Genomic DNA, 27,971 nt, shown 5'->3' on the forward strand with positions numbered 1-27,971 from the left:
CGCCGCCTCCCGTTTACGACGCGTTTAACCGGCGGGGGGGGGTTATCGAGTACCTTCATATTTCCCGACCGCGCTAGTCAAATACACGCCGCCATTTCCATGCCGGGTTATCGGGTCAATAAAACCCAGCGACCTCAGACAAGCATAAAAGGCACAATGCGAGAGAGTGAGCAAGGTCCCATTGATTAACTTCATAACTGGGTTTGAGCTGACACAGTTAAAAAAAAAAGAGAGAAAAAAGCAATGAGTATAAATCTAACGGCATGACATAATCGGATGAAAATCAGCATGGTAAAGTCAGACATTTTATGGGTTTCTTTTGCTGCCCTCCCACCGGATGACTATTGACGTTTCGGATGTGCAGCATAGCCATTTTCAGCTCGGAGTTGTACTGCATAATCAGATTGTCTAATGAGAGCCAATACAGGAATTCTGCCGTGTTTGATTGTCGATCCTTGGAATATTTTGTTGTATTGGAATAGTGAGGCCAGTTGTGTTATTTTGAGTTGAGTTGAGTTGAGTTGAGGTTGGATCCCAAAAGCGCAGACACAAATAAGATTTTAACTCTTTATTCGTATTACATCGAGAGGCGTAGAACAAACTTGACTAGACGAGAAACAATGAGAATGCATCAAGAATCACGAGACGCCAAGCCCCCTTGGGCTGTGGAGATGCACAGAGGAACCGAGGTAATAATCCGACAAACACACACTTCTCGGTTTGGCTTAAATAGATAGTGAATTGATCGGATTGGCTGTGGGTAAGAGGACTGACATAGAATTATCTGATTGCCTGTTGATCAAGTAAAGAGGTTAAAGGTTCTTGACATCACATAACTCCTGACATCACATAGCGTTTTTCCAGTTGAAACCAGATGATGGTTACATCAGTTCGAAACAGACACTTGACCTCACGGTCATGACCCAAACACATAACCCCTGCATGACCCAAACTAAACCCTGGCATGACCTAGTCATGACATTTTCGTGGATATGTGCGACAATGGCAAGATAAGAGATTGTTTTACTATATTTTGAGATAATTACAGACTTTGTTGTTGAATATCTTTTACAAAAGGTGATTGTATTACACTTTGATGAAAAAATATGAATTTATGGAATATTTTAGGAGAATTAAAGCTATAAATATACAGTCGTCCGCACATATGTGAAATGTTGCAGTGTTGAAACATTGCACCGTTGACACAAAACTGTGAGGAATTCACAGCAAACACATTCCCATATGGGCCATTTGGAGGTGCGTTGGCCTCGTTGGCAGTGAAGCGCCACAGCGTGTGCCCACTCACCGTGCCCACTCGCCCGTTATCCACGGCGACAGATGGCCGCTCGCTCCAACAGCTTTCTGGTGTTTAATTACGATCGTAATGGAGGGAAATGAAGATCAATTAAAAGGCAGCCCCATGCTAACGAAGCGGACAGTTGTCCAAAATGTTTGTCGTCATAAATGAGAAATGTTTATACTTTTTTTTTTTTTTTTTGGCACGTTATTGTTAAAGTTATGACTCTTGAAGGTTTATTGTTGTTTGTTGTTTATAAGGCAATAATGATTCTAACAGGTTGATTAAATGAAGTGCCTTCAAAACAAACCAACTAAAACATTTTTTTTTAAAACAGATTGGTCTAAATTTCAACTTTCGATAAATAATGTATATATTATATTAGATACAGTAAAATGATTCTCTTCTGTTGCTTTTCTTGGCTTATGGCCTTTTATTGGCTTGCTTCTCCGGCGTCATAGTGAGGCGAAAGTGTAAATTGGTTATCCAAGTGACCAAATCCACTTCCTTGTTCATTTGGAGGCGCCCAGCTGCGCTCATTTTAATGAGCATTTGGACATTTTTGACAGTTTACTCCGTACATCCGCTGGCGTTGGCCCAAGTGGCCGCCGCCAAGTAGCTGCGTGTGTCCACCTGAGCGAAAAGGTGAGAGGAGGGAGGCCTGGACAAGACAGATGCATGGCGGGGTATTAATAGTGCCGGGGTGCCGACCTGCCCCTCGCCAGGTTTGTTATTGGACGTGAGCGCCACACGCTAAGCATCAAAATGAAAAGCGCGACGGGGTGTGAAGGAAATGAGAAGTCAAAGGTAGCACGGGCCATGCTGTCAACATGTATAACCGTCACTACATGCATTGCATTGAACAACATTGGTTGGGCACATTCCGTTGTGCCACACAAATAGTGTCTGTCGGGATTGTTTTGATTTAGGGAACAGGTGCATGAATTACCAGATGTCGCAAACACCCCAAAAATGGTCATTTGGGTTTGTTTTGAGTTTGGAGTATTTTTAAGTTTGAGAATTTCTTTCTGGTCTTTTTTTGTAGTTATTCAAACTTTTGCATCTGACTGTTGCTAGGCAGAAATGATGGGACACGGTCATTTGTGCAAGATAGGCTACTCAAACACTTGAGGAACAGGATGTCATCAGATGTAGAAATTTGGAAATTTACAATGTCAATCATTGTTAACAATTTCACAACAGTCCGTAAAAGTTGGAACTTGGAAATATTTGAAGAATAAATCAACATGTTGCTAGGCAGAAAACGCAAGACAAAACATATTCTGATTGCTTTTACTGGCCATTTCCTATTTCAAACTGTTGTGCCCCACGAATCCAAAAGTTCCTAAGTGCTCGTTTTCTGATATTAGTAACAGTTACTGTTCCTCAAATCTTTTTTGTTGCCTTTGGGGCACAAATGGTTGTGCCCCGCAAATTCTGCCTGGCAACAGGTGGTGACTTTGAATACAGTAGCGTCTAGGAAAGTATTTTTTTTTAATGGAGATTTTTACTTTTGTTCTTTTCTATCTGCACGTTTGTGTTGTTAGTTCCACCCCTCAAACGAGGACTGTAACGTTGTGCTAATAATTTTCCTCCTATCTTGTATTGTAAATAGCAAAAAAAAAAAATCTCTTTCAAAGGATTGCTTGCATAGTTTCCTGCAATTAGATCATTCTAAAGTCACGTTGGAGGCTCGCTGGCAACAAAGGACAGGAATGCGTCGGAGGCTTTACCACCATGTTCAAGGTGTAAACACCAAAACTGCTCATGCACGAATTATGTGGAGGAGGGCGGAATGCTGGCTGGACTTCACAGGAATTTTTTTTTTTTAATAAAGTTAAGTAAATTTGTTAGGCGAAATGTTTATTTTCCCTGTCGCACACCCCCTCTTTACTCTTTATGCTTCTTGTAATTGTCCTCGTGTTTCTGCTAATTCACATTCCCAGAGAGAAAAAGGGAGGTGAAGGAATTTGCTGATTTTAAAGAAGCTAAGGCCTGACTTTTATTTTTTTGGAACAGATTTAGAAAGCAGCTCGCCACAACGTCGCCAAACATTTCTCGCGCTTGTGTTTCCTTTGAAAATCCTCCCGAGTACAAAATGTGCGAGCCAGCGAGTCCTCCGACTGGGAGGTAAAAAAAAAAAAAAAAAAGACACAACCGCCCCCACACCCCCCCACAGACGTGACGGAACCACGGCAACATGCGAGGGATTCGCTGATGTCATGTTGTCCCGTTATTGCCAACGCTGAGGAATAAGGCATGTTGCGCGGATGCGGCCAACAGCTTGAGGAAATGTAAAATATATTTGAAGTGACTGTATGGTCTCATCCAAATCCAGGAAAAGCTGACAGAGAAAATGTGATATTTTCAGTATGGGATTTTTTTGGATTCTAACGTCTTTTGACTTCCTGTTCCAGTTTGGTTTTCCAAATCTTTAGTGGCCGTTGGGGCAGAAATGATTGTGCCCTGTGAAGTCCTGGCAGACTCTAAGAATCCTTCCAATTGAAGACGCTTTATTATTTACAGTATCTGCTGTCTCATTATGTCAGAATTTAGCAAGGAAATTAGCGTGCTGCTAAATGTAATGCGGAAGTATTTTGCTGTTTTGTGTTGTTTTTGAACGTGCAAATCCAAACAAGCCCTTTTGGCTGCCAATGAATGCAAATGTTGTAAATAGCCTCTCATAGCACATAATCGGTAAAATCCTTCAGGCAAACACACTTAGCCTCTCTGATCCCAAAGGCAAACTCCAGGGATGTGGAGGAGGGTGGTCTGTGGGGATCTTCTGAGCATTGCTTCCCAGCAGACCCCCGGCTAATCCCAGGGGGGGGCCACGAGTGGGCGTGGATGCGGGGATACGTTGTCTCATCCGGGCGTTAATGGGGGATTACACGTGTTAACACGGAGCTCACAGTGGGCCCGGCCAAAGGGGCTGCACTGGTGCGCTAAGGCCTTTAGCATATGAATAAGGCCAGAAAGGTCCGAGTGAATGGATGCTTGAGAGTGAGAGCTGACACTCAAAAACGTCATTATCAGTGCCTTTTTGGTGATGAAGAGCAGCTCAAGATGTTCATCACATTGCAAAGCAAACATATCTTCAAAGTCTTGATCTACGCTTTGAAACAATTCCAATATTAAAAATAATAGTATACAAAAAAAATAAAAAAATTAAATGTTTATAGATGTGTAAAAATACACAGACAGTTTTTATTATAAAAATTCAATATTCAATTCAATATTATTTTTAACATACTTATAATAATATTACAAAATGTGTATATATCTATTACAGGACACATGGATATCACGAGAAAATATATTTAAAAATAGTAATAAATAATAAATAATAATAAATAAAATAAAGTAATAGTAATAATAATAATAAAGTAAATAATAATAAATAATAATAAAGTAAATAATAATAATAGTAACAACAATAATAACAACAATAACAATAATAATAATAATAATAATAATAATAATCTATCAAAATATTATTTACAATTTAAAATAAAGAATTTTGAATAGTAATGCAAACAGTGATAAAATAATAATAAATCTAGAAAACTGCTATATTATTAATATTAACTTTAATATATAGTATGAATTTATGTACTATTTTATAGAATAATAATACAATAATTGATATTATAAAATAAAATATTATAGAATAATGTGTACAATAAAAAATATGATGGCTGGATATCAGTATAGGAAAGTGACATTTGGATATCAACTATTAAAACAAAATAATAGGCCTATACCAGTAAAATAAATTTGAATATTGATTGATTAATACATCATAACAGTTTAAGCATGATTAGAGATATTTTTGCAAATTAATACACAGTAATATAACATTTATTATGTATTATTTTTGCTATATTTTTCTACAATACTATGACGTCATGATATCACGTCACGTATCATGATTAACAATTGTATAGCATTATTGATGGATAGAATTTCAAAATCACCTGATTGATAATAAACTTACGGCACTCCACTTTTATGAAAACATTTAATAATATGTCATACAAAGCTAAGCATTTTATTCATTTATAACCTTTTTTTTTTAATTCTTAAGATCTTAATACATATGAACAGTTTAGCAACCGATACAGGTATGTTTTGTCAGCGTTTTGTATTCGTCATAGTCAAGTACAACCTGTTTTTTTTGGATAAAAATCAATTTTTTGTTGAGTCATTACTGTGAGTGGACGCAGTTCAGTGTTGATTTGTTGAAGGTCAAAAGCGACTTGAAAATGAGTCAACTGCTATCTTTTGCTCACTTTTTGTGTGTGTATGTGTGGGTGCTCTTCTTCTACATGACCATACATTGTGCGTGTGTACACCACCATCCCGCACCGAGATGAGTGGAGTAAGCGTTGGCACAGCGCGTGATTTATGGCCCTCTCTCAGCGCACTCTTATCAGGCTCAGGCTGCTGCTGCTGCATGCGGCTGAATGACAATGGAGGAGTGCTCGCATTATGCCGGCCGGCCTCGCCCCTCGCATTCTGGACACTGCAGATTACATCTAGCCCGGTGATTTATGGAGCCATTTTCAGAAAGAGAGAAAGATGGAGGCTTGTTGAGGGGGTGGTGCATTTTCCAAGGCCGTACGGCGGCTACATTTGAAGAAATGGCTGACCCCAGGTGGGTTTTGGGACGTAGCATTAGACACACCTGCATTGTTTAACTGATAGCATGTTCCAAGTATGTTACCATTGTATTTGTTTACATTACCTACAAGGTATAATGGAGACCTAAAAATAAAATAAAAACATTATTAATTCACCATAACTACCAAGATTGATATATGAGAGCATAAGAGGACAAAATGTAAAATCTTCATCAAACAGCTGCAACGCTTTACCTCCTCTTGTTGCGCAATGTTACATTACAACTATATTTTCCTTTCCATCATTAATCTGCTTTAGTGATTTCTCTACCTAGTTGGTTATCTTGCGCTATGTTAGCATACCAGCCCAGTCCCTAGCTTGCGCGTTTGATCACTTTCTCAATCTCGGTTACTTTTATTATCCCAAGTACTAGCATGTTAGAATTTTATTGAAAAGCTATAACATCATCAAAGTGCCTTAGAACTTTCTGTACTTAGGTTGCTATCTTGGTATGTGTTAGCATATTAGCATATTTATTAATTCTCATTAACTCTTTGACGGCCAAATACGTTTAATAACGTTTAGTAAAATCACGATGTATGCCGCCATAAATGTTAAATGACGTCAACCACGTTTTGTTTTTTGTTTTTTTCACCAATGGCCACTGCAGCACTGCCTGGTCAATGGGTTGTGGAATCAAAAACACCCACTGACTATGGCCAACAGATGGCAGCATTGTATCTCTTTTCAATGGGATGCCGGTGTATGGAATTGCAATGAAACATGACGGATCTGATGAAATCTGATGAAATAGAACGTTTTCAAGGATGACGTGAATGATCAAAGCCTTTGTCACATTAAACCTAATTCACGGAGCGTCACTAAACGAAAAATATTTGTGTCAAAGTCACTGTTGTGGAGTAAATGTATCTTTTCACAAAAAGCTCATTTTCTCCTTATCTTTTCCATTTTTGCCCAATGTCACTCAAATTACATAGTTGATTACTTCAGAACGGAATAAGGTAGAAACATACTTTTTTTTTTTTCTAATGAAAGAATGGAATGTGATCTTCCATGTTGTAGGATATGTAGTAAAACATAATATTCTGTTTGAGTTCAAATTCTCGAATTCGGCTGGCACTGTGGGGATTGTTTATTTGGATAACATGTGGCAGTAAAAAGAGTTAAAATTGTACTCGACTACAGAGTTAAATGTAATATTATCCATCACCCTCTCTTTTTTTCTCTATAGATTGCATGCCAACTGTTAGCATGTCAGCATTCCACCTAGCTGTAGATCAACATGCACTCACAAGCAATCACTAAAGTCATTCCCATCCTCACATAAACAGAAGTCGAAATGTCGTTTATTTGTGTTAGATTACGTTAAAAAAAAAAAAAAAGCATTTGATCCAAACAAAGATTTTTATACGGATACTAAGCTAGTAAAAAAAAAAAAAACATGCCGTGACCTTTCTACTCGCTGGGGAGTGCTACCATTCCGCAAGGAACAGCTGTGAATAAATGTAAATATTCATGTAAATGTCATTCTGGCTTTTTAACAAGCAGGCTGAAGATGTCTCCCACAATGCATCTCTACAGTGATCAATGACCAAACAAGAGGTGGGAATCGTAGGCAAACTCTGGCTGTGCTGCAATATTTTTTGGAGATTATCAAACTATACCAATATTAGTATAATAATAATAATAGTACCTTATGATATGATATAGTTGCAGTATTTCTCCAAAAATACTGACAGTGCCACACAAGCGAGTGAAAACCTTAGGCGCACAAATTGTCATGAAATGCAACATCCGACAGTGACGACAGTGAAATTGGATCCAGTTGGATTGATGATATATGGCAAGTGATCATCTTTGGCTAAGTTCAAAGGAAAGTTCTTGTGAACTTGAGTTTGTAATGTGTTATTTCAGCATTGCTGTCTCATTATAGACTATCATTACATTAAATTTGAATGTCACACTAATCAACAACATTTGACATTAATGATGCTCAAGTCAACATCTTCATCATTGCGCCATCTTTGCTAAACAATGAGACTGAACACACACGCACATTCGCGCACACACGCAGCCCAGAGGGTGTCCGGGACACTGTCATGTGTCCACATGTCAAATGAGCCAAACAACAACAATAACAGCAGGAGTCTGTGAAGCATATGGGGCTATGTACCAGCTCAGAGGGGCCACGTTGGTCTTCTGTATGCCCTTCAGAAAGGGTACTTCCCACATCACACGGGTAACCTCTCAATGTCACAAAGATAAATGTGTGCATCATCACCAATAAGGCTGATATATGATCTGTTTATGATATACAAGGGTCACATAACAGTTTGTGAGTCCAAATTTGCATTTTGCGCCTCATTAGCAATACCGAAAATCAACTGCCAAGACGTCCCGAAAAGCTTCGCTGGGCTGGTCACCCACCACAGGTAGTAGTCAGAGGTTGAGGCACAGCTTGGTGCTACTTACACTGCACCGGCTAGCAAGCTAGCGGCTAAACATGCTGAGGAGTCGCTCTGAAGTCAGTAATCATTGCCTCCGTTACAGCAAATAAGATACATTTCAGAGAAGTGTCATTGTGATGAAGGAAGAAGCCATGCTAATTGCTAAGCTAACTTGTGATTGACACTGATATTGCGTTTAACACCGGTGTTAAGTGCTGCTATACACAATGTGAGTTGAAGAAATAAAAACTATTGATTATTTCAAAAATAAATGAGTTTTCAGAGCAACTAGACAGACTGAGAATTGTGTGTGTGTGTGTGTGTGTGAGGCCTTTGCATGTGGGCCCGTTTCCCACATGGTGTAATCTTCACACATTTACACTTGTGCGAGTCACACTGTGTGCAATGCAGCACATTTGAAGTGAGAGGCACACTTGTAACACTATCACTCTCCATTCCCACTTTTTTACTTTTTTTTCCAGTGTTTTCAGACATGGAGGCTATGAAAAGGAAGCAGAATGTTGGATTCTGATCCGACCCACTAACCGTTTACATTATTAACACTAATGTATTGTTTGTTGCATTAATTTTACTTTTATTTCTCAAAGTTGGTAAATCCCATTAAATAATTGACACATTAATTTATTGTAACTAATAAATTAAAAGTAGTTTTTTGTTTTTTTTTGAACATTTACAATTTAATTTGCAACGTAATTGATTAGTTGATTTATTGTAAATGATGAAATGGGAAAAAGTAGACAATTCCACATTTACATGGAATGTTTTTAAATGCATTTTATTAAATAACTGTTGAGTTTTTTTAAAAGTAAATGATAAAAAAATACATTTATCATTTAAAAATATATATTTGATAAATTTTAATTTTTAGATCTATTTATTGCAACAACAAAAAAATGAAATAACCCAAATATACGATAAAATAGATTTTAAAATGATATGAAATACTCATTGTCATTTTAAAATCTGTTTTATAGAATATTTAGAATGTATGTGTTTATTATAAATAAAACAATATTAGTCCAACAATTGTAAATGCATCACATTTAACTGAATAATTTAATTTAGGTACTTATATTATTACATAAGTTAATTTAGCTGCTAATGTTAAAATAAACAATGTTATATCTAAATGTACCATTTTTTGGGGAAAATACTTTATATTGTCCACTATTTGATTAATTTATTTACGTAAAAAACATATAAATGAATGATTAAATAAAATATTTAAATAAAAGTAGTAAAGTAAACACCTTTCACATTTAAATTTATTTTAAACACAATAAACACAAAAATAAACAATTTAATATGGAGGTTTTATATTTTTTGTACTGGTTTTATTGGAATTAATTTATTTATTGTAAATAATAAACTAGAAATGCCATCCATTTTCTGAACCGTTTACTCCTCACAAGGGTCGCGGGGGGTGCTGGAGCCTATCCCAGTTGGCTATGGGCAGTAGGCGGGGTACACCCTGAACTGGTTGCCAGCCAATCGCAGAAACTAGAAATGGAACAACTGGATATTCAATGTGTTTTAAATAATAAAATGGAAAAAATTTAAAATAATTCTATATATTTATGATTATATTATTCATATATAAAACATTTAGAACACAAGAATGAATTATGACTTTATTATGAAAGTTTTTCATTGAGCTAGCCAAATGTTTTGGTGTAAAGATCAAACTTTTTTCCGAGGCCTGCTGTGCAGGATGTGGATGCGGCTTGCTTCGATGCAAAAGCTTTCGACGCGAGGCTAATGCGGAGGCTAATGCGGCTAACGCAGCAGAAAGGGAGCGTGTGAAGTCATTCCCGCGGTCCCACTTGGCAACCAGGACGCTTGGGTTTGGCTCCATCGGGAATGTTTCCGTGTGATCTTCTTCTAGTCCTCCGATGCACTTTGACTAACTGCGGCAATTTCCCTGTAATTGTCGGAACGAGTGTTAGCTCATGTCGTTAAACGTCGCAATTTATAAAATGCTGTCATTGGGCTTGGAAGGCACCAAAATGGTAACGAGTGGAAAACTTGAGGGAAATGTCACATAAATGAGCTTTTTGTTGTTGTTGTATAATGACTGTTTTCTAAGACGGTAACACAGCATCTTATTTAGATACTGTACATTTGATAAATAATGTAAAGGATGCATTGTTTTATGGTACAGGGTAGCTTGTTTACATAACAAATGTAAGGTTGATTTTTGTAGAGTTGAGTTTTTTTTTTGTAGTGCATCTGTCTGTCTGTCAATTCATCTGTCAATCCATTCGTCCATCCATCATCCGCCCATACAAACAGTCTGTTTTCCATCTCTTGTTGCCTTTAATCTTTCCATCCAACCCTGATTCATCTCATCCATCCATCCATCCATCCATCCATCCATCCATCCATCCATTTTTCTTCACTTGTTGGCCACAATCCGCCCACCCATCCACCCATCCACCCATCCACCCACCCATCCATCCATCCATCCATCCATCCGCCCACCCATCCACCCATCCACCCATCCACCCACCCATCCATCCATCCATCCATCCATCCATTTTTCTTCACTTGTTGGCCACAATCCGCCCACCCATCCACCCATCCACCCATCCACCCACCCATCCATCCATCCATCCATCCATCCGCCCACCCATCCACCCATCCACCCATCCACCCACCCATCCATCCATCCATCCATCCATCCATTTTTCTTCACTTGTTGGCCACAATCCGCCCATCCATCCACCCATCCATCCATCCATCCATCCATCCATTTTTCTTCACTTGTTGGCCACAATCCATCCATCCATCCATCCATCCATCCATCCATCCATCCATCCATCCATTTTTCTTCACTTGTTGGCCACAATCCGCCCACCCATCCACCCATCCATCCATCCATCCATCCATCCATCCATCCATCCATCCATCCATCCATCCATCCATCCATCCATCCATTTTTCTTCACTTGTTGGCCACAATCCGTCCACCCATCCACCCATCCATCCATCCATCCATCCCGTTTTCTTCTTTTTAAACCTACCTATAGAATTATGGAGACAAGTTTTTACTCTAACAATTTTAAAATTAAATAATATTTTCTTCCTTCATGACTTTTTCTAGTTTTCTTAATCCTATTTTTGCACGGTTGCTTCTTCTGCCAATGCTCCCCCACCCCTCCATTTTACCTCACCTCTCTACCCCTTGCCTCCCATTTTCTACCTCATCCTTCATCCTCCCGTCTAAGCGCTGCTGTGTTTTCCCTCTCCGAGCGTATCCCACAGAGTCTACCTGGTCCGAGCCCGCCCCCGCGCACCTCCCCGCCGTTATTACCCCACCCCATTCCCCGCGTCCCAGCGGCCGTTCCCCAGGCGGATGGGCGCGGAGGGCGCAGGCTGGCGGGGGTGATGGATGACCATTAAGGCAGCTTATTGGAAACAGTCTGATTTATGGCCAAGCGCTGCCTCGGCCTAATGGCTTCATTTCTTTCTGCCGCCACATGATGTCACAGCCAAGGTCACCGCGCCAACGCCAGCCCCCCTACTCCTACCCGCCCGATCTCCCTTTGTTGTGGTTTCTCCGGCTGATGACCTAAGAGAGATGGAGGCAGCGGGACGAAGGAGGAGAGGTGGGCGGTGGGGGGGGGGGTTTGTTTGCCAACGCATAGAAGTGATGAACGAGCGTTCGGAGGCGAAATGCTTTGCGTTTGCAGAAATACTTTAGTACAAATTCTGTTTGCGAGGGTAAATTAGTTTTTATTGCCCACGTTCCTTAAAGTCTTACCACCCCCCACTCTCTCCCAGCCTCACTATACTCTACAAATTAAAAACTCCATCCCTTTTTCTCTTCTTTCTGCTTCCACATCTCAATGACGATGAAAACACATACACACATGCACACGCACATGCAAGGTTTTATGGCTTTGCTTCAGACGGCCATTATTCATTTCTACTTTAAATGAACACCATCCAGTATATGGGGGACGGCCATTAAGCAGCCGATCAATAAGAATGCCATTCCAGGTAACGTAAAAGAAGAAGGAAAAACGCTGATATTAGCGCGGCATCAAAACAAAATATTTGATAGCAAGCCGCCTCCTGGTTGAAGTCGAGAAGATCTATGGATGCGGTTTGGAAGTCTTCTTGTCGATTGAGGTTATTTATTTACTCTCAAATGCTTAGTCAACACTCCCGTTGATCCGTGATGTGTGCGTCTCATCAGATGCTTCACATGGAGGTCCGCATACAACATTGTCTACTTCGCCTTTTTAGTGTCTATAGTAAATGAGTTTATATGGAATGCAGATGTCCATATTATTAATTTGGCAAGACTGTTAATTGCTTGGTGTACAGGTACCAAAGATGGATGGATGGATGAGATGAGATGAGATGAGATGAGATGAGATGAGATGAATCAGGGTTGGATGATTCATGGATGGACTGATCAGGGAATGGATAAATGAGTGACAACTGGATCAATGGAGGACATGGATGAATAGGTGGATTGAGCAACTGATTGGCAAATATTGGATGATTGGATTCCTGTCGAATCGACAGTTGATGGATTAATGAATTAATCAATGATTGGCAGATGGTGCAGATGTTTAGATGGAAGATTGTTGGGTATGTGAAATGGTCATAGATGACCCATAGATGAATGAATGAATGAATGAATGAATGAATGAATGAATGGAGAAGTTTCATCACTAAATGACTGATAGAAACTCCAAAACAAGAACTAGATAAAACTTGCTTTGTTAAAAACACAAATGAACTCTGTATGCTGTAATAATATTCTCTAGGCAGCTAATTGGCTAACTGCTGAGTGCTACTACGTCAACACGCGCACACAGACACACACACGCACACAGACCGAATAGTGCCGTTTGCAGACGAAGCAAACACTAAATTTCAGGCTGCTGCTGCCGAGCAAGCACTTTGTGTTGGGCTGCTTGTGATTTATGACGAATCCTTCTCTCCATTTGTCACTCATGGCAGGAATGTATAATTCAAAACATTCTCCATTTTGTACCCCCCCCCCCCCCCCCCCCCCCCCCCCCCCCTCTGGCAAATCCCCACACGTAGAGACCACTTCTACCTGCAACGTACACTCTGGCTATATTAGTTCCTTGCAGTGATGGGAACTAACGTACTGAAATGATTCAATTATGATTTTTATAATATTGGTAATACAGCTATATGTTAGCTTTAGAGTCATAGCTTGCGCAAATGAAGATGAACACAGCAGGAGCTTTTGGACCAGGTGGCCTCCTGGCGGGTTTTGTTTTCCGGAAGCTGCTGGCTCTCCTGGCACTATCACAATGTTTCCAAGAAGTGAAGTGCATCTCTCTGAACTACCCAAGAGAGTTAACTTGAATGGAGGGGAAAGCAGCTGTTTGTTTCGTCATCACCTGGCAACATTCAATGCTTCATTGGGCTATTAGACAGGCTGCAAAAGATCACGTCAGGCTCTAACTCTAACTCGAACCCTCTCTTGACATCATACTTTTGAACCCGAAATCTAGATCTAAAACCCCAATTTAAAACCCTCTCACACTCACATGAAGCCATCATTTCAATCCCTAATCCTGAAGCAAAACCCAAACACTGACTTGAAACCTTAAGTTGAAGCCATGACTCTGATTTGAAACCCTTATTTTAATAATTAACTCAATCTTGAAAGCCTTATTTGAAGTCTCAACTCTTATTTTGAAAAACTAACTTTGACTTGAAACCCCAATTTGAAACTCTAACACTAATTTGAAAGCCCAACTCTGAAAACCCTAATTTGATGTCATAACTCTAACTTGAAACCCCAGTTTCAGCACCAACCCTATTTTAAAACCTTACCTTGAAACTCAAAGTTTGAAACTTTCACCATGGATTAAAAGTCTGTAATTTAAGACATAACCCTTTAATTAACCCTGACTTGAAACACCTAATTTTCCATATTTCAAATTCTGGTTTCACATTTCTCAGACTTTATACCATTATTAGAAACCCTTCCTTTAGTTTAGTGCAAAACTGAGGCTTTTATTTGAAACCCTAACCCAGACTTGAAACCTGATAAGTAGCAGTTTGAGCAGAACGCGCGTATTTGAGTGCCGTTTAATGTAGTGGAAAGCAGCTGTTTATTTGAGCAGCGCAGTGCCACTCTGCCGTATTGTCTCATTTTCTGCATAAATTATGAATGTTTATCAATCGTTTCCGCCAACTTGGCCCCAACGTTGATATTTCTCGCACTTAACTGTTTTTGCAAAAAAACAAAACAAAAAAAAAAAGCCTTCCGCCTGCCACTAACGCCGTAATGGACGTGCAGAATGACTATCTGTCGGCCATAATAGATGACAATAATGGGGAAGTGTCCCTGAGCCCTCGTTTGGAGTCTTCCTGCCCATCCGCTGATAGCCTTCATATTTAATTCCCCTCCTATCGGCTGGAAAACAGACACTTTCGGACCATCTACAGGGAGCGCGTTTACAATAAAAGGCCAGCCCAACCCTCGGCTCACGTTTCCGTCCAACGGCGGCGGGACATAAACCTCCGGGCCAGACCTCATTTTCTCGGCGCCACGGCCCAAACGCGGCGAGAAAATAAAATCAATACGACTGCACACGATCCGTTTCACTTGTGAAAATGGCGGAGGGGTTTGGTTCTCCGATTTCAATGTTTGTGGGCTTTGGTTACAATCCGTGCGCACTTGTTGCGGAGTTAGCATTGAGCTATGTTCATGTGTTTGGTTAAGCTAGCAGGTAGCTTGTGTGCTTCACAGTTCTGAGGTTCCAGGTTTGAATCTGGGGTCTGTCCTTCCTTTGTAGAGATAGCATGTTCTCCCCGGGCCAAAAACACATTTAATTTATTTTAATCAATGTTTTACGTATTCATTTAAAGAAAGTTTTTAGTTGAAAATGCTTTGTTTCAATTTAAGTTTTATTAGTTTTATCCATCCATCCATTTTCTTGACCGCTTATTCCTCACAAAGGTCACAGGGGGTGCTGGCGCCTATCTCAGCTGACTCTGGGCAGTAGGCGGGGGACAGCCAATCGCAGTTATTAGTTTTAGTATTAGTTTTTTCCCCATATATATTTGGAGTGTAAAACCAGTTCACACAGCATAGTGTAAATAAAGTAAACCAAAATTTCCAGATGACTGTTTCTGACCTTCCTTCTTCCTTCGCTATATTTATATTTAGTTTTATAAATATAACATATATTTTCATTTACTTTTCATTTTCTTTTCTTTTTTAAATATTTTTTTTTAAAATTGTATTTTGTGAATGAAAATGTTTTTCCAATGTTAGTTTTAGTTATATTAGTTTTTATAACCTTATTTGAAACTATCTTTGGCTTGAAACCCTAATTTGAAACCCTCCTTTGACTTTCCTTTCCACAGAATTCAAGACAATAGAATTGAACGCACAGTGATTGATGACTTTAGAGAACGGCGGCAAGACGCTTGCTGATGGCGTTTTGTGGAAATATAGGCCTCCATAAACACACACACACACACACACACACACGTACTAACACACATGCACCCACATGTATTAACACAAAAATACACACACGTGCTCAGACACAAATTGTAACCACATCAATCCACAACCGCTGCTCCATCCTAAAATACACTCTTGAGAGCGCTTGGTGGTGGGGGAATTACACTGCAACCATTGTGTTTTTGCGCGTGTGTGTGCCCCACCGCCTCTAAATGAGCTCCATGCAATATTAAAGAATGCGAAATTAAGTGAGGATGTGCTGGGAGCGCAATCGGTGTGACCGCCCCGCCAAGGGCACCATGGGAAATAAGCGGTCCGGGCGTTCCGTTTGCGCAAAAGCCGACCGCTGGATATTATTATGATCCCTGGCTCGATCCGTCTTCGCTCTCCAACATGGTAATTCTAGCGGGCCATCCGGAGGGGCCACGTTGGACATATTGAACGTATCGCCATGGTGACCATTTATGGTCCACATCAAAGTGCTTCGGAAGAAAACGTTTTGGCTTGAAAAATGAAATAATTCCTGCATGGAATGCGATGCGGCTTTGATGTGAATCTGCGAAAATCACGTCACATTGAACGCATCAGTTAGGATGACAAACAGAAACAAACAACAACAATGAAAAATTAGGTTCTCCTGTCTCTGTGAAAATTGTATCCATATGGAGACTAAGGGTCATTTGCAGCAGTTGAGGCACAGTGACAGCCTAAGCTCGCAGGTTAGCATGCGTGTTTATTGTTGGAATTTCTAGCTGCATATACTCAAATACCGATTAGGCAATTTTAGATCCAAGAAGAGATCAAGGTCCACTGCGGGAAAGTGGAGACTGTGGAGTGCAGTGTCCAAAACTCAGGCACTGTAAGTGGGTAATTGAATATGAGCATTCATGTTTATTGTTGTACTCAAATGTTACGACAGGGCAATTATATGTCCTAGAGGATAGTGAGTGCAGCGAATAAACGTTGCACTGCAGCAAAGTGGACACTGTGGAGAAAATCCCACAGCAACAGAGTCAGATAAAATTAGCATATGTATTGGCTTTTTTTCTTTTTCTATAGCCTCAAATGATACAGTAGCACAATATTTTTATTTTGGAGGAGACTAAGGGCATCACAAAACATGGAGCACTGCAGCACAGAGGAGACTCTGGAGTATGAAACGGCAAAATCTAGAAGGCACAACATAATGGTAGTCTTACATTTATTGTTGTAATTTTTAGTCAACGCTTTAAGGGCATTTTTTTTTTTTTTTTTTTTTTAGAGGAGATGAAGAGCCACTGCAGCAAAGTGGAGACTATGGATTGTGTTACTGCGGCATCCACAGCTAGAGTACTGCAACAAAGTAAGGTAATTTTAGCACGTGTTTATTCTTGTCATTTGGAGCCATGCATCCTGGGCTACTTTACATGCAAGCAGAGAATGAGGGCAACAAAAATTAGATTATAGACTATAGGCAGATTCCAGAGCTAAGGCACACCATCAAGCTAAGGTATTGTTTGCACTTAGCAAACATGTATATTGTTATCATTTATAACTGTGTACCCTTAAATGTTACAACAACAGGGCAATTTTACATCTGGGAGGAGACTAAGGGCAGAAAGAAGAAACTGCTGAGTATTATACTGCAGCATACACAGGCTAAGACGATTCTAGCATGTCTGTATCTAGCAACGTATCCTCAAATCTGACAATGATAGGGCAATTTTACATCTCAGCGGAGACTAAGGGCAGCAAATAGTCATCTGTGAGGTATTATGGTGTAACGTACATACAGTTGATCTAAGGCTCATTAAAAGGCTAGTAGGATATTAGCATGCCTGTTTATTGTTGTCATTTCTAGCCTTGTAACCTCAGACAATATGACAAGGCAATTTTCCATCTGCGAGGAGACTGAGGGCAACATAAGGAACATGGCTTATAGCAGCAACGTGATGTATAGAGACCATGTGACATATAGTGATGATGTGGCATATTGCGATGACGTGGCATTTCGTGATGATGTGGTGAATAGCCACATCGTGGAGGACAGACGACGCAGCGTATAGCGACTCCAGTACGTGGCTCATAGTGACGACGAGGTGTATATCACGGCGGCGAGAAGTCGGCATGAATGAACAGTGAGAAAAGACGAGGCGGCGAGGAGTCAGAGCCAACCCGCCCCGTCCAGTGCGGTGCTTTCCTTTTTACGAGGCCATTCCCGAAGATGAGCAACATCAATCTTTACTTGGCCGTTGGGATGAGCCTGCCTCAAGTCTCGGGGACCAAACGTACCGCACAAATATAATACACCGACATACTACATACAAAAATACGAGTAGTATGAATATACATTTTCAATATATATATTGTAAGTATTAACGTTGTTGAAAACGGTAAGCGGTTTGGCTTTAAATAAGGTTTAGGGTTCGGGTTCAAACTTTGGATTTAAAGATTCCAGTCAAGGTTAGGGTTTCAAATTAATGCTTCAACCCTGTATAGAGTCTCAAATTATTTTGTGTTGAAAGCCACAGATGGTTGGGGTTTGGAAATCAGGCTTAAGTCCATGTTTAGGGTTTCAAATTAGGGTTCCAAGACCATTTTAGGGCTTAAATCTCTGGCTTAAGGTATTTCATGCCAGAGATAACATAACAAGTAGGCATTTAAGTCAGGCTAGGGTTTGAAATTATGGCTTCTAGTCAGGGTTAGGGATTCTAATTTAGGGTTTTGAACTGAGTTTAAGGTTGGGTATCTAGTTGTTATTAGGTTTTAAATTAGAATGTGAAGCTGTTTGAGGGAGGAGTTATGGTTTCAAAGTATGTTGTAAAGCCACGGTTATAGTTTGAAGTCATGATTATTGTGTCAAATGAGAGTTTCAAGCGTGTATTAGGGCTTCAAAGTAGGGTTTTGACCCTCGTGAGTGCACTTATCCTAATTGAGACATGCATGAAACCTCCAACGTCCTCCAGCCTCTCATTGCTTCTGAAAGACGCGACGGGTGGGGGGAGCGCAGATCAATGATATGGATCTGCGTGCACGCGCGTGTGCGTGTCATTATCGGACACCTGAATGAGTGATGATGTCGTCTCGGGCCGGCCAATTACCAGCAAGCCTCGTTTATTACCAGCCCAGACAAGGAAGGATGGAGGCCGTGTTAGACATCGTGTGAGGACGACCACGTACGAGTAAGACTGAGAGAGAGAGAGAGAGAGAGAAAATCCATCAGCAGCTGCTTGGTGATCAATGGAAAAGAAAACAAATAGTGGCCAGAGGAATTTGGGTTTTGAACTTTCCCCGACTGTGAGTCCGAGGAGGATGCCAACCGTGGAAAGCCCAACGAGTGAGCGACCATCTCACCACCGTCAAACCTTCTGATGTTATTCTTCAGAAAGATACATACACAAGATCCATGAGCACTTTTCCCCATTTGACTTTCTTCTGGCTTCTGATTGGCTGAAATTGCCTCAAACTAGGAGAAATGATTCCAGTTTGGGCCTTTCGCAACACATGTTGCAATGACATTTAAAAAAAAAAAAAAAAAAAAAAAGGACCCAAGTTTAAGGACAAAATATTTACTTTGTCTATTTAAATATGAGATTAATTTCTCCATGGTCTGCTTTGGCCCCATCATACACTCATTTTCTTACTCATGTATACAAACTACATGCTCGACTCATGACTTCAACCCACCAGCCATGCACCATTTTGTTTTCGCTCGTCCTCGCCCTTAGCTCGCCGGTCGTTATCGCACAGAGGCTACATTGTTGCGCCGGCTTGACAAGCAGCAGAGTTCAAGGGCGCTGATAGCAACAATGTGTAATTACACCACTCCCTCCCTCCACATAACACTCATTCTATTTAATTTTTTTTGTGTGTGTTGTCACTTTTGCAGCTGGGAAAGTACCACTGACAAAGTGGAAGACTGAGGTGTCCGTGCTCGCTGTCAACTGGGCTAGGTTGTTACAACGGCGCCTCGTGCGCGCTAAAAAATTAGTATCTCAAATCGTCTTTCCCTATTGTAATGAATTGAAATGCCATTAATGTGTTCCACGTCTCAACAAGAACACTCCCACCTCCCGCCTTCTTTTCTTGTAACGTGTAATATTTTTAATAAGAAATATAACACTCTGCAGTATTGTACTTTAGAAAATAAACAATAACTTTTTCTCTTTAATCCGTTTTTTTTCCCCTTTAATTTTCCAGTAATCTTAAATTGGGAATGGGAGCGGAAATTTTATGCACAGCAAAAAGCTTTACAAATTAAGTTTGATTGATTGATTGATTGATTGATTGATTGATTGATTGATTGATTGCAAATGAGCCACTGCTCACCCCACCACCCTGTACTGAAAGACCAATGCAGTATACATCTTCAGAGTTAGGGCGTTAAGACTAGGCAAGTGGGTACAGCCTAGTAACTGCAATGAAAAGATAGTTAAAGCATGGATTCGTTGTACAGTATTTTCACTCGTGGAGGCAGGACTTCATCACCAAGCGGCGAATTGTACTTTGTCAATTAATTGGACATGTAGCGTGGTAAACACAATTACTGCTAAAATGCAAAAAAATAAAAATGCGATTTTTGTCAACTAGGTTACCGAGCATTCAAGTATGCACCATTTATGAGATGCTTAAGCTAATCTGTACAGCTTTTGTTACCAAAAAGACCAGCCAAGGGTTGAGCTAGGGTGTTACGGCTAGGCGAGAGGCTACTTGTTTCCAATCAGAATAATTTAAACCATTGAAGAGTAAAAGCATTGTATTTTTATTTTCATCATTTCATTATTTAATTGTTGCTCCTCAAATGTAGATGCATCAACTAGATGTAATGTGATTGACTTTAATGTACACTCCCCCTGATTAGTTTGCCTTGTATGATTATTTCCCCTGAAAATCATATCAAGCTTCTCAGTGATCTTAAACTCGCCAGCAAGTTCTCCTCATCTTCGTGATTAGCCACGCTAATCCTCATAATTGAGTGTGGGCCCGAGTTGGAGCACAATCATAGTTTTGCTCCATAAACGCAAACGCCTCTTCCGTGTCGCCATGTAGCAGCAGAAAATTAGCACATCACTGTTCTCTAATTAGTCCGTCAAGACATGTTGACGGCCATTAATGTGACCATATCAAAGGCCGCTGGTTACTAAAGTAAACTAGTGAATAATATGGACACTTTTAATAAGTCAAACACAATGGGAAATGTCAGCAGAGAGAGCACATGCATGTGCTGAATGTGTCGTGAATCATAAACAGTGTGAATGTGTGTGCGTGTATGTATTCGAGCTTCATGGAGAAAGAGGTCACATCCATATTCATGGCACATTTAAACCATAAAGCAAGGCAAGAAGGAGAACTGTGCCAAGCAAGGACATCAGTGTGATGACAATAATAAATAAATATTATCACAGTCTATATATTTGCTGATCTCCATATAATTGATATTTGCTTTTATCAAAAAAAAAACCCAACAAATTATTGGCTAGCAGCAATAAATTACAATGTGGGAATTGAAATAAATTAAAAACGTAGTAATTGATCAAATAAAATGCAGCAGGACAATAAAACATGCAAAGAAATTAAATAAAATAGTCAAATAATTTAAGTAAAAATCCTATAGAAAGTAAACATCAGTAAACATGAATTACAACAGAATTAAATAAAATAAAAAGTAGAATGAAAACAACTAAAATAAAATGCTTGGATAGAAAGAATCAAAGCAACATGAAATAAAATATTCCAATAAAAGTTAAATATAAAATCAAACATTAAATAATCATGACATTGTCATATTAAAAACATAAAATAAAACTATATAGAATAAAAATTAGAGTGAAACACATAAAATCAAATGTTACCATAAAATAAATAAAAAGTACATTTAAAATCAAACAATTGAAATAAGCATGAAAAGTCTAGAATAAAAACATTACATAAATAATAAAATCAAATCGCAAACATATACATAAAAAATAAAGTAAAACAATATAAAGTACAATACAATGATCAAATAGTAAAAATAAGTACAATTAAATTAATAAAATTTAATTAGCGTCCATCAGTGTGATGTAGTGAAAAAAGTAAAATCAAATTAATGACATTAAAATAAAGTTGCATCATAGCACAAAAAAAAACTAAAATAAAACAAACAGGAAAAATACATTAAATTAAGAGGTGCACGAGTAAATCAATAATATTTTTTTTTTTTTTTTTTTTTTTTTTTTTTATTTTATTTTATTTATTTTATTTTTTTAAGTGTGAACCACAAAGTCTGTAAAGACTAAATGCATTGATGAAATCAACCGTAGTTAGTGAAGCAGTCCAGCAGTGTGATATATTGCTGGGCTGCATGGAAGTGAGGGACTGCGGCGGGGGTCCTCCTCATCACTATAAGCAGACACGGTCATATTTAAAGCAGCGGGCCCACTTGGCGGGCTGCTGTGTAACGGCCCGTCAGCGTCTCGCCAACATGGCTTCTTATTGCTACCTACAGTGTTGTTCTCCCCCGGCAGATTGGACTTCATCATTTCTCTCACTTACTTTTCACAGCGTGAGAGCCAAGAAGAGGATGAAGATGATGATGATGATGAGGAGGAAATGGAGCGTCTGCGGGCGAGAAGGAGAACATTCCAAAGTGGTGAAGAAGACGTCGGAGCAGATATTTCCGCTGCAGATGAGTTAACGACGCTCTCTGAGTGAGTGAAGAAGCAGCACATGTCACTCACGCATGAGAAAAAGTGACCGCTCCCTATTTTTCCTGTGAGAGTTCAAATTCACGTCAAATCAGTGAAAGTCTCATCAAATGTTCCTTCCTTGAACTTCTCAACCAATTTATCTACCTTAATTATCTCACAATGTAGTGTACTGTGGTTACATTGTCTTTCCAAACTCTTTTCAAACGTCTTAGAGCCACGCATGATGTTATTAATAAAACAGTGAGCTAGTTTAATAGACGGAAATTAATTTGCTAATCCTTTCTACATTTTCAACAAAACAGGCTTATTTAACTCATTCACTCCCAAAAACGTATTTATATGTTTTTTTTGTTGTTTGTTTGTTTGTTTGTTTGTTTTTTTAAATGCTAGAGCATACAGAAGGCTTTGATGCAGCTTCAGACCAGAAAAGGTCGCTTAAAGCAATGGTAGTTATTACAAAAAACGGCCAGCAGGTGGCAACAGAGTATAAGAGAGCAGCGCGGGCCATGTTGCAACAAGCTCTGTTTCCCAGTGTTCTCAACAGGTTTGTGAATGATGAAACATAGCTATATTTTAATGCTTATTGCTGCAAAACAGATACAAATATACCTTTTTTTTCCTGATGAAAGAAGAGACTAATCTTTCTTTTGGTAGGTTCCATGTTTTTATAGCAATAGAACACAATATCCTGTGGGCATTGTAAAATCAGTCAAAAAACAAAACAGTGAAACCGCCTGGGAGTGAATGAGTTAAGTGTATCTAACCAAATTATTTTGATTTATTATTGTCCAAATACATCTAGACTTCTAATCTTTATCAACCTAACGCAACACAGCTACCGCAATGTGAGGGAAGTCTCAAATCTCATTTCTTAAATGTTTAGAGAAGATCAATCAAGATCACCTGTAGAGGTCACAGAGCATTTCAGGTCATGGTGAAATGTTCTCAAACTTTTTGGGGAGTTGGGTGGGCCTGACAGCTGGAATGATGGCCGCCTTCCATATCTCTCATCTGCGTGTCCATCTCCTCCTCATCCCGCTCTCGGAAAACACATGGTTCCCACAGGCCGCCCGCTGCGGCGGTTAGCATCCACTTGAGAGCCGTGACGCCGAGTGTACACAACACCGCAAATGTGTTCTTACTGTTCCCAGGCATCGCCTTACCCGTCCACATCGCTCATAAGTCTGTCAAGGGGCTCAGCAGGGGAGCGCAGGCTGCTGCTATCATGTACCAACCATTGCACCGCTCGTTTCCTCTTATATATAAAGTTTTGTTTAATTATATTAGTATATACCCATACAGTGTTAATTTAGTTAGTCATAATTTCATTTATTTACATCTAATTATTACTAGTACAGGACTTGGGATCGAGTCCAGGCTCGGACCTTCCTGGGTGGAGTTTGCATGTTCTCCCCGTGTCCGCGTGGGTCTTCTCCGGGTACTCCGGACTCCTCCCACATTCCAAAGACATGCATGGCAGGTTAATTGGGCGCTCCGAATTGCCCCTAGGTGTGCTTGTGAGTGTGGATGGTTGTTCGTCTCTGTGTACCCTGTGATTGGCTGGCAACTAGTCCAGGGTGTACCCCACCTACTGCCCAGAGCCAGCTGAGATAGGCGCCAGCACCCCCGTGACCCCCGTGACGGGGTAAAATTGTGTGCAAATACCGAGGAAGTGATTTATTTTATTCTTATTTTTATTTGTAACCAAGCACAGTAGAGAGTGTTATCTGCTACTTAAACAATGAATGTGAGTAACTCATGCTCATTCTCCATTGTGTTGTCTGGCTGCCATTTTGTGTTTGGCTGGAAGTTCTGGTATTGGATTTAGACATGTGCAGGTGTACCAAACGAAGTGACCGCTGAGCGTACGCTTCATTTCAAAATCAATTTTAAACATATTTGGAGTTTTCAAGCGTATTAGCAGCAAGCGTCACTTATTGAGTTGCCTTGACGGTAACTATGACAAACGAGCCACAACAAGCAAAGGTCACCACATTATAAAGCGTAGTGTTTTTACATTAGCTCGGCCTGACATTATCAAGAGGAGCTCCATTTGTTTTTCATTGATTTCATACAATAGGTCACAGTTGGTTGATATCAACGCTTATGTTGACTTCCTTGTTCCTCAGCCTCTTTTTTTTTTTTTTTTTTTTTTTTTTTTTAAATACAACCACGTGGTGCGAACCAACCCTGCGACGATCATCACAACCAGCATCATGTATGCAAATGTAATTAGTAGTGAGGAATATGATATGGCAGCGCAGGGTGCTAGTGGAAATTTATCACCGAAGCCGCGCGCCATCTAAACATTCAATTAAAATATTGGATTTCATCGAGTTTAATCTGGAGGTCATAAATTAAACAGCAGAGGGCTGGACTGCAGGGAGGGAGCAATGCTGATTCTGTTGATAATATAGAGGAAGGGGAGGATGTAGCAAAGTTAGTTAGCTGATTTTTACCTTTTTTTTTTCTTTTTTCTTTTTTTTTCTTTTTTAATTTAATACTTTGGTAGACTTCATAATATCCCACTAAATTTGATAGATAAATAGTAGTGCTGCCGTATTATTAACTGTCAATTCTGCTCAAAAGTCTCCAAACTAGCTTAAATGTTAGCATCTCTTTATTCTCACATGCCTCGGCTAACCATGCTAACTTACGTTTGTAGTTTTAACATGCTGTTTTTTCCCACTATACCAACTATTTTGGTGTGTTTTACGTTGTTTCTTTCTTTCAACCTACAGTATGCTAAACAGTGATCAAATAATGTCAGTTGAAACTAACTAATCGCAGCTTGTCAGTTCAGAGTGTGATTCTTAGCGAGAACTGAACTTGCTAGTCGCGCATAACGACAGAATCATAATTGTAACTTTTGTAAACTAGCTCCTCTCTGTTTGCAGCCACAATGTAGGAAGCGTAAGTAGGTTTAGAGAAGTCAAAAAATGTGGTAAATCTCACCTTGGCAAAAGAACATCAGAATGGGGCTCTCATTTCCCGGCGGCTTCTCGCTGGTGGGCCGCCATCGCCCCACTTTTCTGAATGTCACATTACAATGTTTAAAAAAAAAAATAAAAATTATTTCTAAGATGGAGGCCACAAGGGGACTTACATTAATGTATAATATTAAATGTGACCTTAATTCTTAACACATTTACATAACAGCCCTCTGGATTGTCTTGATATTTTGACCTGTTTTTTTTTTTTTTTTTTTTTTTAATTCTACCGTTGTTGTGATGTAGATTAAACGCTTGCAGTACCAAGAAAGTAGGGTGCTAAACTTATCAAAATAGGACAGAGAAAGGTCTCGATTACTATTACAAATGGTGGAAGTTAGCAGCACTGTCGTAGCTCTCTACATGATCAATGTTGACAACACTTTAATCCACTCTCTTCCGTTGTGTGTGTGTACCTGACAGCTGGCTGCCAACATGGGTGCTAACTGCTAAGGTGGCAGACAATGTTGTTTGTGTCTTTCAGCGAGTACGTGAATACGCAAGAGATTTTGCACGGTTTGTGCTTTTGTGCGATGATCATTTAGACATTAATGTGTGCGTGTTTGCGTGTTGATGTGTGCGACAGGTGTCAAATCCGATGTCAGGGGCGAGGTCGCACCCTCATCTCCACTGCCAAGGTGTCTCTGCGAGTGTGCATGGCGTCAGCAAGTGAGCACCTTTCACCCCTCAACGCGTTTGAACGTAACACACAAACACACGCGCGCGCATATCTAGGTCATTAGCCTTCGCGCTAACAACAGCCCCCGAGACAAGTTGAAAACGCGGGAAGCACGCAAATGTCAACGTTGCGCATTTGCTGCCGGGACGTCCGTAATGTGATGCAGATTTGCACTAGTGGATTTCATCCAGACATTTGTGTGTGTGTGTGTGTGGGGGTGTGTGTGCGTGTGCGTGTGCGTGAATGTATCAGATGTTGTGAATAAAGTGTCGTCAGTCTAATTAAACGGCATCTGGAAGCATGTCGGGCTGCGATTGCACCTTTAGTGTTGCAAAGACTGACGACTAAAGTTCTGCAAACAAGTCGAGACAAAACTAGATAAGCAAAGATGCAGTACTTGTTCAAGTACAACTCCGAGTTTTTCCACATGCAGAAGTTTATGGACGGCTGAATCGTGTGACTCCGATTAGTAATTACCTCGACCTAAACACCATCGGTACCAGGGAAGTTGGACAACCTGACATCTGTAGAACGCATAGCACCATCTCCAGCTTGAGTGAAGCCTTCCCTGCCTCTGTCTGTCTATCGATTTTCTATCAATCTATCGATCAATAGATTGGTCCAAGATAATTTGACACAAGCCTGAAAACAACAATAAAAATGTATACAATCGACCCCTCACTATTTGCAGGGGATAGCGACCAGGCTATACGGATAGAGCAAATCTGCGTAGAATTGAAACCCATTGAATTACATCAAAAAGATGTGACGTGACACTATGTTTTATTTGATTACATTTTTTACTGTAATACAAGTATGTAAATGACAAATACATGTGAAAGTGAGTCATGAAGGTTTTTCTCGCTCTTTCTTTTTTTTTTTTTTTTAAACATTCTTAACTCGATGAAGCATAAAAATATCGCTGTCCTGTGTAAAACACATATGTCCATTTTTGTCATTCTTTACATTTTTCATTTATGGGATGAAACTGAATGTACAGGGTGTTTCAAAATGGTTGACCCCATTTCGTAGGCCAATAATTTTGACAGTTTTCGTTGGAATGACCTCAAATTTTCACAGCTTGTGTCGAAACGTTTCAAGTTTTCGTGTGTAACGTTTGGCATTTCTATCTTTTCAGGTTAAGAAATGCCGTTCACTTCAAAAGAAAAAGCATTTTGCGTGTTAGAGTATGCTCGGACTCGGTCATCGAAGACAGTGCAGCGTGCCTTCTTCAAAAATTTTGCAAAGAAGGCACCAACTATAAAACAAATTAGGACTTGGCACCAAAAATTTCAAGAAACGGGCCCTTTTTGGCACGAGCTCGAATACCGACTCGACGTGTGCAGTCACAGGCGGCGCTCATATTGAACATTTATGAAAATCTGTCATAGAACCAACAAATATTTGTACTTTTCTTTGTAAATTTAACCAAGAAAATTTATGACCTTCAACATAAAGTGTATTTAGTTTCATTAAGATCCATCAAGTAGTTTCCGAGATATGGCCAATTAGAATGGGGTCAACCATTTTGGAACACCATGTACAATCCCAAAAATGTTTAATAAAAATAAAAGGACATAAGTGTTTTCAGCGACGATATGTTAATGATTAAGACCGTCATAGCTACTGTAAGTTATTTTTAAAAAAACATTTTGAAATTTTCACCATCTCAAAACAAACACGTCTCTTAAAACTGCATGTTGTAGCTTCTCTTTCATTTACAATTTGTGTTCAACAAGTGTGAATAGTGTT

General features: G+C 39.7%; 1 protein-coding gene across 1 annotated transcript in view; it reads left to right on the forward strand.

Moving 5' to 3' along the window:
* Positions 1-27,971, forward strand: part of LOC144000986 (uncharacterized) — a 60,103-nt gene that overhangs the window by 21,899 nt on the left and 10,233 nt on the right. The window contains exons 4-5 of the mRNA XM_077494848.1: positions 17,144-17,229; positions 22,405-22,550. Of these exons, the coding sequence (XP_077350974.1) occupies positions 17,144-17,229; positions 22,405-22,550 (232 nt within the window). The remainder of the gene's footprint in view (positions 1-17,143; positions 17,230-22,404; positions 22,551-27,971) is intronic.

Source organism: Festucalex cinctus, chromosome 14 (assembly GCF_051991245.1).
Source record: "Festucalex cinctus isolate MCC-2025b chromosome 14, RoL_Fcin_1.0, whole genome shotgun sequence".
NCBI classification, from domain to species: Eukaryota; Metazoa; Chordata; class Actinopteri; order Syngnathiformes; family Syngnathidae; genus Festucalex; species Festucalex cinctus.